We start from the raw sequence: 15,687 nt of genomic DNA on the forward strand, positions 1-15,687 counted from the left end.
GGGCATCGGCAACGGGATTCATTTTCCCAGGGACGTATTGGAGGGTGCAATTGTATTCAGCCACGGCGGAGAGATGTCGGCGTTGACGGGCGGACCAGGCGTCAGACTGTCGAGTGAAGGCGTGCACCAGAGGCATGTGGTCTGTGCGAATGACGAAGGGCGTACCTTCTAAGAAATGGCGAAAGTGACGGACAGCCAAGTGCACCGCCAGCAATTCTCGATCGAAGGTAGAATAACCCGATTCTGCCTTGGACAGTTTTCTGCTGAAGAAGGCCAATGGGCGGGGCGAGCCTTTGACCACCTGCTCGAGTACTGCACCAATAGCGACGTCGCTGGCATCAGTGGAGAGAAGGAGAGGGGCGTGTGGGATAGGAAAAGTGAGAGCCGCAGCAGTTGATAGGGCCTTCTTTGCATTGCAGAAGGCTGCTTCTTGAAGGGGACCCCACTTCAGGTCCTTTGGCTTGCCCTTGAGGGAGGCGTAGAGGGGAGAAAGAGTGGCGGCAATGGCTGGCAGAAAACAGTGATAATAGTTGATCATGCCCAAGAATTCCTGCAGAGCTTTGACGGTCGAGGGCGTTGGGAAATTCTGAACGGCTGCTACCTTCTCAGGGAGGGGATGGACTCCTTCAGGAGTGATACGGTGCCCTAAGAACGACACTTCGTTGGCGCCAAAGGTACACTTGTCGTACCGGACTACAAGGCCGTTTTGTTGCAGGCGGTCGAGCACGATGCGCAGGTGACGGAGGTGTTCCTCTTTCGAGGAGGAGAACACAAGTATGTCGTCCACATAACATACACAGAAAGGGAGGTCCCCTAAGATGCCATCCATGAGACGTTGAAACGTTGCCCCAGCATTACGAAGGCCAAAACAGGAGTAATTGAAGGTGTATGTGCCAAACGGAGTGGTGATGGCGGTCTTGGGGATGTCTTCTGGGTTCATAGGCACCTGATAATACCCCTTCAGGAGGTCGAGCGTAGAGAAAACCTTTGCTTTGTGCAGGTAGGAGGTTACATCGGCAATGTTTGGGAGGGGGTAGTGATCCGGTTCTGTTTGCATGTTCAGGCGCCTGTAATCCCCGCACGGACGGAGGGAGCCGTCTTTCTTCAGAACGATGTGTAAGGGTGACGACTATGGGCTGGAGGCCTTTTGGCAAAGGCCCATTTTCTCCATTTCGGCGAACGTCTGTTTGGCGGCTGCCAATCGTTCCGGTGCCAGACGTCGGAATTTTGCGAAGACTGGGGGTCCCGTCGTATGGTGATATGGTGATAAATACCGTGCTTGGCAGGAACCGTGGGCGTTTGGCGAAGTTCTGGACGGAAAACTTCCGGGTACGACGTGAGGAGGTGGGCGTAGGCATCCGTGGGTGCGCTGATGTGGAGAGCGAGGTTAGAGGGGGCGGGTTGAAGAGGTGTCGACAAGTACGAGTCTGCGTTGACCAGTCGTCGGTGGGCGACATCGACCAGAAGGTTGAAATGAGAGAGGAAATCCGCATCGAGGATTGGCATTGTGACGTCAGCAACGAGAAACTTCCAATTGAATTTACCGTTTCCGAACGATAATGTGAGGCTCTCGTAACCGTAGGTGGGTATCGCAGATCCGTTGGCACCTACCAAGCGGACGTCGGCAGATGTAGACAGACTACGTTGTGCCTTGAAGAGTTTCCTTGGCAAAAGAGAACGACAAGCACCCGTGTCTACCAAAAATCGCACGCCCGTTCCTGCATCCTGTAAAAAGAAAAGATTAGAAACATGGGAGGCCACCGCCACAAGCGATGGCCTACTTACTCGTTTTTTGGCCACTGACAATCTTTGGCACATTTCTTCGCGGTTGCCCCGAATCTGAAGTGATAGTAGCAAAACTGCAGCGGATGGGAGGTAGTAAGTGGCTGTAGAAGTCGTTCGTTGGGGCGCGAGCGATTGGTGGGTGGTGGGCGGCTTTGTTGCCGCTTCGGCACGTCACGGGGTAGGCGTGTATGTCCTACAGCGTTCAGTCAGCTTCGGTTGACGTTGAATAGGCATCCTCGTCGTCAGGGGTGGAGGCGTTGATGGAGGTCTTGAAGTGGCTGTCCATAAGGGCGTCGGCTTTGGTCATCAAGTCCTTTATGGGTAAACTATCGACATCGGGTATGGCAGCGCGCACAGGTTCAGGTAAACGGCGTATCCAAAGGGCACGGAGTAGGTTCACCTCACGAGGAGAGCCGTCTGCGGCAGGTTGAAGGCGAGCGATACTGGTCATTTCCCTGAGGGCAAGCGAAGCCCTTTGGTCCCCCAACGGTTGTTGCGAGAGCTGAAAAAGCTTTGCTATACGGGCGGCTGGCGACGGCGAGTACTGCTGCAGAAGGTATGATTTGAGGTCGTCATACGCTATTGGGGTGTCTCCTTGTTCACAAAGCCAGTCGGATATTTCTGGGAAGGTGTCCTCGGGTATCGCCGCGAGAACATAATCCGCTTTGGTGGTTGAGCGAGTCACGCCCCTGATACGAAACTGGACTTCTGCGCGCTGAAACCAAGCAAACGCCTCTCCGCTGGCAAACGATGAAAGTTTGAATGGAGCGGCAGCAGCACCAACTGCCGTAGAGTCCGCCATAGTACCAACGATGAAGGGGCTAGGGGGTGTGGTGGAAGGCGGTGGGAGCGAGTCGACTTCCGGGGTCACCAATGTGACGGGCCGAGAGAGGAGTTGTGAAATCAAAGGCAGATTGGAAACGACTGAGCTATATTGTTATAGAACACTCTCCTTTATATACAAAACGGCAAGGCAACAGGACATGGCATGTTTGAGAGACAGACAAAGTTCAGAGGAAAACCGGAGACATGATCATTCAGGTTCTTTTTAGTGCGAGGGAAGAGCGCAGATACAAGCATAATATATACAATAGGAATTATGTACAATTGTGTGACACACGGTTGGTACACAGTAAATGTTTCGCCAAGACATAAGACCAAAAGTAAAAGAAAATTAAGCATGGATTGGAGAGATTTTGGTTAACAAAAAAAGTCTTTGTAATGTAAAATACCACTTTCTCTGAAAAGAAAAATATTTAAACAAATGGTCATAGTAAGTATAATCTTTGAGCCCTAGAACACAAGCTAATTATAACTCAAACAGTTCTGGAAAATAATAGAGACGGGACTAACACCGAGAGTGCAACTTGGAGACGAGAACAAACTAAAGCAGAGGATAATTTAAAAAAAAAAAAAAAAAAAAAAAATATGTGGGTAGGATATATGATTAGAATGACATAGTATGAAATCGACAAGATGGATAACAGGATGGGTTACTGGAGATTGCAAACGAAACAGGGGAAGGAGGAAAAGACGCTGAATTTACTAGCTGAGAAAATCTAGCATAGATTCAGCACTTCCCACTCATAACTGCCATACGGTAGTTTTGGGCAATTTGTTGGAGACTGTCGTTTCCAAGTGGATGACACTCAGCGTGAGTTTATATATATATATATATATATATATATATATATATATATATATATATATATATATATATATATATATATATATATATATATATAGCTAGACACTTTTTCTTTATTATATATGGGTGATATTAATGAAATCACCTGAAATCCAACTAGGAAAGACGTAGACCAATCAGGGACATCGTTCAATCCGTAGAGAAATTTATCTTCCGGTGACATTTTGGCATCATCTTCTTGAGGAGGGAGTTCGATGACCTCGTTCCCGTCTTCCTCCACATAGCTAATTGCAGAATCCTCGCTGCTGTTCATCTTTTAGGCCTATGGGAAACAGAGTTAGAAGAGTTTACTTTTAGCCGATTTTGAGGTAAAGTATAATATATCAAAATGTTCAAATTTCTTATGATTTTCATGTAAACATATTTTGTAATACAGTATATTCCTTAAGTTTTATGCAAGCTTTGGCAAATTCGTTGGTTAATCTTATTTATCGGTAATATAACGGTTTTTAGCATTAATGAGCAAAATATATATATATATATATATATATATATATATATATATATATATATATATATATATACAGTATATATATATATATATATATATATATATATATATATATATATATATATATATATATATATATATATATATACACACACACACACACATATATATATATATATATATATATATATATATATATATATATATATATATACATATATATATATATATATATATATATATATATATATATATATATATATATATATATATATATATATATATATATATATATATATATATACATAAAATAGAACTTCAGTTTATGAGTGGAGTAAGCTCAATTCCTAAAATGCTTGTATTAAACAACTTTTCTCACGAATATAATGGAAATTCATTCGAAACATTCCACAATGTTTTAACTACATAGATACGCTAATTTTTTCATTAAACAATTTATAAATCCTAAAATCATAAATTGATAAAATTAATGATCCTTGATAAAATGCAGAAATAATTGACAAAGTATCTCGCACTTTGCCTTTGAAGAGAGTAGTGGTTGGTATGATGATGACAAGAGAGTGCAAAGAATAGGAAGATGAAGAGAACGAGGAGGAGGAGGAGGAGCCCTTATTGCTTGGAAGGAGAATTCGCCTCCAGGAGAAGTTCCTTTAAGATATAAAGATTTCTCTTTCTTGAACGACGTTCACTAAGTAAATAACCCAATTTACTCTTTAAGGTCACAGTCTTCTTTTTTTACACTCTTACATTCAATTTTGATGCGGAATCTAAGAAAAAATGGCTGCTTTTGGATTTTCGTTAAGAGTAGCCTTGAAAATAGCCATTTTTTGTCGCACACAGATAATTTCAGATTTCATCATATTTTAATTGTATAATTTCTGTTTCATTGCCATACAAAAGTTCATGCCATTTTGAAGATTCTTTATATGGTAAAAAACTTAATTTGTTTAGGCATATATCCTGGACTTCTAGATATTGGCCACAGTGACCACTGATATTGTTACCTTATGAGAAAATTCTTCAATTTACCTATATATATATATATATATATATATATATATATATATATATATATATATATATATATATATATTATAATCTCCTGTACAACACATAAGGCATCGGTAACACGGGAGTAGCGTAGGAGGGCTTATTAGCTGCTTTAGCCAACTTCGTGATGTTAGTGCTTGTAATCATATTGTACAAGAAATATTGTGATGAGTGGTTTTCTGGGTGGCTGGCTAATTTACGCTACTTTTGGACATTCTAAGCAATTTTTGTGCTTTTATACTTTATTATAGAACTAGTGAAAGCCTTTTACTCAAAAGTAGTGAGTGAAGGCTCAACAGATCCATTGCCTGACATAACTAGTGATCCTAAATGCCTAGCAGATGATTTTATTGATTATTTTGAAGAAAAAATAAATCAAATCTGCTCTAGTTTTCACAACATCGGCACAACAGAACGAAGGAATACATCAGCAACAGGTGTAAGTACGCTAAGGGTATTCAGAGTTAAGTTAGAGTGATTATATGAGAAGCATAAAGAAAGTAAAAAAAAACGTACTGCGGAAATGACCCATTTCCAATTAACGATGTAAAAGATGCAGAAAATTTCACCAGACTACAAGAGACTTACCGAAACATGGTAAATATGAGTCTAACACAGGCAGTTTTCCCTGATTGTGAGAAAGTTGCATGTATCAAGCCTGTGTATAAAGGAAAATGTGATGCAGACAATTTAAGTTCATATAGGCCAATATCAAATCTGTCATATTTTTCGAAAATTATTGAAACTGCTGTACTCGAACAAACCTGGAAACATCTGAAAAAATCTAATGCCATACCTGATGATCAATCTGCATACAGAGAAAATTACTCCACAGAAACAAGAGTGTTAGCGATTAAAAATGACATAACAGAAATTATAACAATGGTAAGTGTTGCATTCTTGTGATGCTTGATCTAAGTACAGCATTTGATACTGTAGAGCATACATATCTGATGGAAGACCTTAAAGCTGTGGGCATCGTAGAACGAGCATATGACTGGTTTGTGAGTTATCTTGAAAACCGCAAAGTTAAAGTAGTAATATCAAATGTTGAATCTGAGACAAGAAAACTAACCAAAGGGGAGCCTCAAGGCAATGTACTAGGTCCTCTCCTGTTTGAAATTTACACGATTGAACTGGCAAATATACTTGAAACTCACAGAGTTAAATTTAAAATATACGCTGATGATACACATTTCTATTTCCCAATAGAATCAGTTGATGAAGCTAAAAGAAAGATACATGAAATAATGAATGACATTAAGGCTTGGATGTTAACAAAAAAGCTCAAGCTCAATGAAGATAAAAGTGAATGTATTATTTTTGGAAATGAAAAAGATATAAAAAGAATCGAATGCTTCCAAAGAATTGAAATAGGTCAAACGATCATTGACCTAAAGAAATCTGTCAGAAATCTTGGAGTAATCATGGATGATAGACTGACAATGAATGAACATATAAATAATATGGTAAGAAATTGTAACTATCATATTAGAAACATAGCATTTATTAGTAAATACTTAGATGAAAAATCTCTGGCCATACTCATTAATCACCACATATTTTCAAGAATTGATTACTGCAACTCACTGTTCTATGGCTTACCAAATTATCAGCTGAAGAAAATTCAGAGAGTGCAAAACAGAGCCGCTAGATTAATAAAAGGACTACACAAAAGGGAAAGAGTTACCCCTGCACTAATTAAATTACACTGGCTGCCAGTAAAAGCGAGAATTGAATACAAGCTACTCTTACTAACGTTTAAGATACTGAACCAAAATGAACCAAAATATCTAAAATAATGCCTGAACAAACTAGAACTAGAAACAAATGTTAACATAAGACACATGAGTGACAAACATAGGCTATCTGAACCAAGAACAAATAGTAAATTTGGTGAAAGGGCTTTTAGCTACTGTGCGCCTAGACATTATAATAAACTGCCAACTGAAATGAAGGACCTAAAGGGAGCAATTGAATTTAAGACGAAACTAAAGACATTACTTTTCACAAGATCATATGATTTGGAAGATGCTAAAATCAAAGAATTGTATAAGTTATAATGAAAATGTTTCGTTTGATGATTAATATGGACCTGCCCGAGAAGTAGTTCACTCGACTTCAGTGGAGGGTTGGATTTAAACCCAAAACAAGTAAAACAAGTAAAGTGTATTGGAATTATCTGATCATGAAACATTCAAAACACTCCCAGGACCAGGTAAAATGTTTCATATACCTGAAAATTTCTTTTTTAGAAGATAAACATTGTGCAAACACGTGGAATTCTAGATGAGATGCCCAGTGAAGTTGATTTCTCTTTGATATTATCTGAAAATGAAGATTGGTCTCCTTAATTGAATGAAAATAATGTTCAACAAGATGAAAATATAAAAGAAGAGCACAGAAATAAGATCATAGGAAATTATATCAGGGTTCATGTGGGGAAATTAATGACGATGAAATAATCTCGTATAAAAAAAAAAAAAAAAAAAAAAAATATCTGGTGAGCATACTTGTGTGCACTGATTGTGGCATAATGGCTGAATAAGATTTTGGGAAACAAAATCTTGATGTCAACATGGTTGTGAGGTGTAGATGTGAATCGCCCGAAGTTTACATGCACGGTTAGGTGAATGACTAAAAATGTAAATATAGATAAAAGAGGTATAACGACAGTAGCATTTGTGTACTAAGTGATGAAAGGTGGAGGATTAGCATATGCTACATATTGAAAATTTTGCAGAAAATCTATATTATAAAACAAGGGAAAAAGTTGAAAAAAGACGTACACAGTCATTATTAAAGTTTACATTTCAAATCTAATGAAAAGGGCATCCTGGGCATATATTACTAAACCTGCTAACAATGAGTTGTTGGAAACTATAAATCCCCCATAAGGTATTATCATTCGATTTAGCTCAATATAAAAGAAGATAATATCTTTTTAGCAAGAGAGGGACTCGGGAGCCTTGTAGCTATATCAATGAGGGTAAGTGAAAGATATTCTAAAAATGCTTTTACCTCAAATCACATTTTTTTCTTAAATTTCCAATTCTTTCGACTCTTTTAGTTGTCAACATGCTCTATTTCAAGTAGCTTAAAAATGCTTGATTTTGGTATTTTTCAAGCAATGATTCTAAATTTTCCTCTATGCATTTTCTATATTCAAGTATTTATACAAAATTTCGAGTTTTCTTTCATTCTTAAGAATATCTAAAAATAAAATAAATTTCTATGGTATATAAGGTTAATCTTTACGCTATGGCTAACATCAGTAGACGTGCATATAGCCACCTTGTTGATAGCAGGGGAGTCTACTACTGATGAAGCGGACTTCTGTATGAATCACGAGGGAGAGTCGATTTTTTTGGTAACAACATAATCCAATCTACAAATCGGCAACAATAAATCTTGGATACGTGTGACAATAATGGTATAGGGATTCAGGGAAAAGGTCAGTCACCTCATATGTTTTGTTCCATATGGATTAGGACACACCACTTCTTTGTATATAGTTGACTGGTCTTAAAGCAGACGCCTCAGCGAATGTGACGTCATACAAGTAAGGACTTAGTGAGTTGAAATACATTACATGTTGGAAGAAGAAAGTACTGTTTGTGATCAGCATTTCTGATGGATTTAGTGATAATGAACAAAACTTGATTGATCATAGAAATGTTCAGAATAGAAAATATATCAATGAACACTTTTTACATGATGATCATGATAAGGATTATGTGTTAGAAGGTGGAAGTGAGAGTGATGATAGCAATATTTCATTATACAGTGACATAAATGAAACCAAACTAAGCACAGTAGGTTTTAGAAGAGGCAGGCTGGGTAAAAGGAGTCGTTGTAGTTGGATCTCATTTCTGTAGCTCTAGCGAAGGTGATAGTGGAAATAGATATTGGTGCTCCATTTTGGATTCTAGTAACTGGACAAATGGTGAAGGATTTATTCCGACCAGATATGATATTCAGGCTGAACTAGGAATCACTGATGAATTTAGTCTACCCCTTGATTCTAATGAATGGGATTTATATGAATTATTTATGGATGAGGAACTAGTAAATGTCATAAAATAAGAGGCAAATTTCTACCTAGAACAAAGGATAATTGGTCGCAATACAAATATAATGGTGTATTTGTTCGAGGACAGAGAGAGAGAGAGAGAGAGAGAGAGAGAGAGAGAGAGAGAGAGAGAGAGAGAGAGAGAGAGAGTCTCACCTGAGGAATAGATATTTTATTTTTGGTCAAATTATAGAACAACACAGGACAACATTTCTGATACGAAAAACAACTCTTCCTACAGTAAATAATGTGCTTTCAACGAATTTGACCTTTATTTCCACTGCAAATAAACCGTTCTACCGTTATGGAACCCCACCTTCCGAACGGACACAAGTGGGAACCTAGGACTTTGGGTTTGCGAGAACAGAACAAAATGGGATTACTAGAGTCTTTCAAGATTTTTAAAAGACCACAGAAGCTTAAAAACTGTCCTAACATAAGTAAGGGGATTTGGCAAAGCCTCTGGACCGCCCTTCTAAGGTCACAAAACATCCAAGGACACAGACCTAACCGGGGTCTGCGGACTCTCCTTCCCAGGTTGCAAACCATCCTAAGTCACAGACCTGTACGGGGTTAAGCCCCCCGGAACTCCCTCCCCAGGTCATAAACTAAAAGTAGATCACAAATAAATCCTTACGTAATGATAAAGTAAATCACAAATAAATCCTCACATCATGATAAAGTACATCACAAATAATTCTTTACCTTATGATTGACACTTGCGTCTGTTATTTTCCTTGGCAGTCTTTACAGATGCGAAAATGTGCTGGTCTTCCCTGAAATTACCCTTGGGACACTTTAACTTTTGAGGGATAACTTAATGAGCTTTTAAAAATTATTCACTAGACAGGGAGTACCATGATAATCACCTTGAAATAGCCAAAAAAGTAGTCATTAAATTTTGTTACTTTGGGCTCCATAATGCACACCCGACACGTAACACATCTCAAAGGAGCTGAAAACTTGTGCTAAGAAAACAGGGTGTGTTACAGAACTGCCTACGTCACATTCCAGCATACATACATGCCCAAATATGGTAGACTTCGTCATATGATAGAGGAAGGACGTTGGTACGAAGGAAGTATAAACTCATAACTGAGCAACAAGTAGGAGGGCTTGGGTGCACAAGTATAAACTCGTAATGGCGCAAAAAGTTATGCACAAACTCAGAAATGGGAGCAGATACATCTGACTACAAAAATGTAAACAAAATAGTGTAATAAATATTTCAGGGAAAGAGGATCCACATATTTTGTACAATTATTCGTGGATTTATTATGTGTCCCAAAGAATAATATATATAGAAAAGATAAGGTTAGAATATAGAAAGGTTATATCTCATTAACTATTTTTTACGACGGAAATGAAGGTCATTTTCGAAGAAAACGGGAGTTTTTCTATGCATTATTAAGTTTTTTATTAGTAAATTTTTTTCAGTGTAATTCTATAATAATACTTTATTTTTCTTGTTTGTCAGAAATGATGTGTATTGTAAATGTCAAGTTTATGAAATATGTTTATTTGATCAAACGACTCAGGTTTGTATATGTTGAGATTAGAAAATGGGCACGGAGAAGCCCAAATGAAGAAACAAAAAGTGAAATAGATTTTATTCTCAGTGAAAGAGTTAATTTCCTTAAAGATATAACAGTGTTAAACAAGGTAAAGTCAAGCGACCATAGAATGGTTAGAAGTAATTTTTTTTAGATCTAATGGAAGAAAGAGATTAACGAATTTAAAAAAAAAAGGAAGTAAACACTTGTAATAAGACAAAAATCTGATGAGATTCGTTTAGCAATACAAAATAGGTATGCTTGGCTACATGACGTAATGGAAGTAAATAAAGATAAAAGGAACAGTAATTTCATAAAATTTGTATTAGATTCAGCACATAAGATAGGTAGAAAAGTTCCTAAACAAGATCAAGAAAAAATAATAAAAAAAATAATACAAAAAATATAAAAGAGATGTAATAGAATTAGCAGAACTATCCCAATCAATAAACAAACTAAAAATAAGACATTTGTAAACACAAATAGGCCAAAATTGAGAGAACGCTAAAGAAAGGAAGCAGCATTTAGTTAGTGAACAGAAGACTTGGAACAGGGTGCCAACTGATCACTCCTTCAAGGGATTAAAATGGAAAGATTATAAACAGATGAGATGAAATTATAAAGAATACAGAAGTTTTCTATATAACTTAACAGAATATTGATATAAGAAATTACTTTCACAATAGAAATAATGAAACACCTGAGCTGAAACTAACGCTAACCTTAGGAGAAGTGAAAAAGTCACCAAAAGACATATAAAGAGGGAAAGCAGCAGGAGATGATGGCCTAACAATTGATGTAAAAATAGATGGGGGAGATTTCATAGTAGTAGAACTCACTGAACTTTACACAAAATGTCGGTAAAAATATGCTATACCTACAGCTTGGAAAAAACTTTATCATTATTCTAGTTCACAAAAAGAGGCACACAAAAGACCTTAAAATTAATTCCCAATAAGTTTAATCTGAGTTATATATGAAATACTCACAAAGTTCATATTAGGCCTAAAAAAGACAAGTAGACTTCAATCAAGCAGGCTGGCTTTAGAAGCGGGTATTCAACAACTGACCATATCCATGTAATTAACAATCTAATGGAAAAATCAATTGCGTAGAACAAATGACTATATATGGCATTTATAAATTATAAAAATGATTTTGATTATGTTAAAACTTCAGAAGTAATGAAAGTCCTTCAGAGACAAGGAACACTTGACGACTGATAAACAGGTAGTACAGCAATCCTAAAACTACAAAACTATAGTGAGAAATTCCGAGTTAGACAGGGAGACCCCATCTCCTCAATTATTCACACCTTGCCTAGAATAAGTTTTTAAGAATCTAGGTAGGGAAAATATAGGAATTAACATCAAAGGGAATATTTTAAAAAATTAAGAACTGCAGATGACATAGTTTACTTTAGTGAATCATGGAAGGGATTACAAAAGATGATAGAAGATTTGAATAGAAAAAATGGAAATGTAGGATTGGAAATGAATAAGGCTCAATGAGGGTTACAAATGAATTTAAAAGAAGCATCAGCATAGAGTGGAGTGCTTTTCTAACACAAAATGAGAAACATGAAAGGTGAAATGCCAGTTTATTTAGAAAGAAAAGTATTCAATCACATGATGAAAAGTTGGAAGCTCTTCTCTCGTTTCTGTGCAGGACCTCCTTTGGTTTTACAGGTAGGCTCTCTATGACTTTCTTGAGGGAACTGATAGCTAAGGCTACTTCTCCCTCGGTGTTCTCAGTGTCAGTGTCAATCGGGGTGATGCCTGTGATGAAGACATGATTGGTATGTCAGTGGCCATCGATGTCCTGCTGGTATTACCTTTTGCCTCGGAAACTTAGACCCTTACTAAAGTGTTAGAACATAAGCTGGTTACAACTCAGAAAGATATGGAAAGAATAGTCATGGGAATAACATGTGCGAGCGCACGATTATGTTATAACTCAGAGGCAAGGTGAATGCAACTTACTTTATTTTAACAGATAGCGGGCTTACATAAAAGACTTTCAGGGTAAGAAGGTAAAAAATTCAAACACACCACTTCATGAAAAAAACAGGATAAAACTGGTTCTGTTAACTGTAAGGTGTAGAGCGAGACATACAATAACAAAGAAAATACCATTACAGTGTACTAGTATGTGTGAATGGCGTGCGGTACATGGCTCCCACCCTAAGAATGACATGCAAGTGAATTAGGGAACCCTAATCTTGAGAGGTGTACTGTAGGTGGGCCATCTGGCAGGAGATATGCATGTTTTAGGCAATCAATGAAGACCCAGTCTTCTTTGCTACGCATGTTAATAAAGAATGCTTTCGGCGTATAATGGATCACGAGGAAAGAACCTGTGTAAGGGGTTATAGAGGTGGTTTGCTAATGTCATTGTGTAGGAAAACGTGCGTTGCAGAGTGCTGATCTGTCGGTATGTGTTGCTTAGCTGGGGGCTTGTAAGTCTGGCGGCATGTAGTAAATTTTCATGCAATGTGACATAGGCGATGGAGATTGTAAGAGGAGGTTGCAGACTGAAAAAAAATTCAACAGGGACGACCAACGGGTCGCCATATATCATTTCAGCTGCTGAGACATCCAAGGCATCTTTAGGAGTGGTCCTTAGTCCCAAGAGGACCCAGGAAAGTTTGGTAAGCCAGTTGGAGTCCTAGCAGTGGGACATCAAAGCTGCTTTGGGGGAACGATGAAAACTTTCAACTATTCCGTTGGCAGCAGGGTTGTAGGCGATTGTCTAATGTGGGGTGATTCCTAGGGGATTTTCTAATGATGTCCAAAATATAGAGGTGAAAGTGGTACCCCTGTCAGAGGTAATATGCTCAGGAATACCAAATCTTGCTATTCATACTGAGAGTTAGGGAGATATACATGAAGCACATACTGCATTTTCCATGCGAATGGCCTCAGGCCAACGTGTAGAGCGGTCGATGACAGTAAACAAGCAACCATGTCCTTGTGATGTGGGTAGGGGCCCAAGTACATCAATGTGCATGTGAACAAAGCAACACTCAGGTTGAGAAAAGATGCCCACTCCTGAATCCCTTTGCTTATCTACTTCTGAAGATTGGCATGAAGTACAGGCACAGACCTAATCCTTAGTGTCCTTGGTAATGCCATGCTAAATGAACTTCATCTTCAGTAGCTGTACAGTAGTTCAGTGCAAGGGATGTGGTAGGCCATGAATGAGATCAAACACCTGGCGGCACATGGGAGCAGGTATCCAAGGTCTAGGTCTACCTGTATTGACATCACAGAGGAGAGTGGCATTGGATCCATTGAAAGGGACGTCTTCCCAATGGAGGGATGTGCAGAACTTCCTACATGATTAGAACTCTGGATCTTTTCTTTGGGCTTATGCCAAGGCATTGTCATCCAGTCCAAGACGATTGGCGGCCAATGTGTTTCTTGACAGGGTATCAGCAACAGGATTCATTTTCCCACAGCCGTATTGAAGGGAGCAGTTTCATTCAGTCATGGCAGAGTGATGTCAGCGTTGACGGGAGGACCAGGCGTCGGACTGTGGAGTGAAGACGTACGCAAGAGGCATGTGGTCCATACGAATAAGGAAGGACGTACCTTCCAATAAGTGGCGAAAGTGACAGACAGCTAAGTGCACTGCCAGCAAGTAAAATAATTGCATTTTGCCTCGGATAGTTTTCTACTGAAGATGGCCAATGGGCTGGGCAAGCCATTGACAACCTGCTTGAGTACTGTATCAATAGTGACGTCGCTGGCATTGGTGGAGGGAAGGAGAGATGCATGAGGTGCAGAAAAGGTGAAAGCAGCAGCGGTTGATAGGACATTCTTAGCGTTGCAGAATGCCGGTTCTTGAAGGAGATCCTACTTCAGGTCTTTTGGCTTGCCGTGGATTAAGGCCTTGGGGGGGTTGGGGGAGGGGGGGGGGGCAAGAGTAGTAGTGATAACTGGGAGGAAACGGTGATAATAGTTTATCATGTCCAAGAATATTTGTAGTGCTTTGACGGTTGAGAGCGTGTGGACGCTCTGAGCGGCTGCCACCTTGTCAGGAAGGGGGTGGACTCCTTCAGGAGTGATGAGGTGCCCTAAAAACAATATTTCATTGGCGCCAAAGGTATACTTGTTGGACCGGACTACAATACTGTTCAGCATGATGCGTAGGTTACGGAGGTGTTCCTCCTTGTTGGAAGAAAACACAAGTATGTTGCTTACGTTGCATACACATGTAGGGAGGTTCCCTAAGATGCAATCCATGAGATGTTGAACAGTGGCCCCAGCGTTACAAAGGCCGAAACAGGAGTAATTAAGGGTGTATGTACCAAAAGGGGTGTTGATGGCAGTGTTGGGGATGTCTTCTCGGTTCATAGGCACCTGATAATACCCCTTCAGTAGGTATTGTGCAAGTAGGAGGTCACGTCGGGGATGTAGTGGTCTGGTTCTATCTGCAGGTTAAAACTCCTGTAACCCCTACACGGACCCAGTGAGCCATCTGTTTTCAGGATGATATATAAGGATGATGACCACGGGCTGGAGGCCCATTTCTTCCATTTTGGCGAACATTTGTTTGGTGGCTGCCAAACCATCCGGTCAGAAGCCTGAATCTGACGAACACTGGGGGCCCTTTTATCTTGATAAATACTGTGCTTGGCAGGGACCTTTGGCTTTAGGGAAAGTTCTGGGTGGATGACTTCTGGGTACAATATGAGGAGATAGGCGTAGGTATCTGTGGGTGTGCTAATGTGGGGAGCGAGGTTGTGGAAGAGGTGTGGATGAGTATGAGTATTATGAGAGAGCTGATAAAGAATTACTATGAGGGCGGTGGGCGACGGCGAGTTTTGCTCCAGGAGGTATTTGTTTTTAGGCCATTGGACGTTAATTTGGGGTCCTCTTGTTTGCAAAGCCAATCGGAGTTTTCCGGGAAATCCTCTTCGGGAATTGTTGCAAGAACGTAATCTGCTTTGATGCCTGACTGAGTCACGCCCTTGTTGCAAAACTGGACTTCAGCCGCCTGGATCCAGGCAAACTCTTCTCCGGCGGCTAAGGGCATCAGTTTC

General features: G+C 39.4%; 1 protein-coding gene across 1 annotated transcript in view; it reads right to left on the reverse strand.

Annotated features, from left to right (window-relative positions):
• Positions 1-15,687, reverse strand: part of LOC137659513 (solute carrier family 23 member 2-like) — a 122,090-nt gene that overhangs the window by 77,538 nt on the left and 28,865 nt on the right. The window contains 1 exon segment of the mRNA XM_068394389.1: positions 3,579-3,755. Within this exon segment, the coding sequence (XP_068250490.1) occupies positions 3,579-3,746 (168 nt within the window). The 5' untranslated portion in view covers positions 3,747-3,755.

Source organism: Palaemon carinicauda, chromosome 20 (assembly GCF_036898095.1).
Source record: "Palaemon carinicauda isolate YSFRI2023 chromosome 20, ASM3689809v2, whole genome shotgun sequence".
In the NCBI taxonomy this organism is placed as follows: domain Eukaryota; kingdom Metazoa; phylum Arthropoda; class Malacostraca; order Decapoda; family Palaemonidae; genus Palaemon; species Palaemon carinicauda.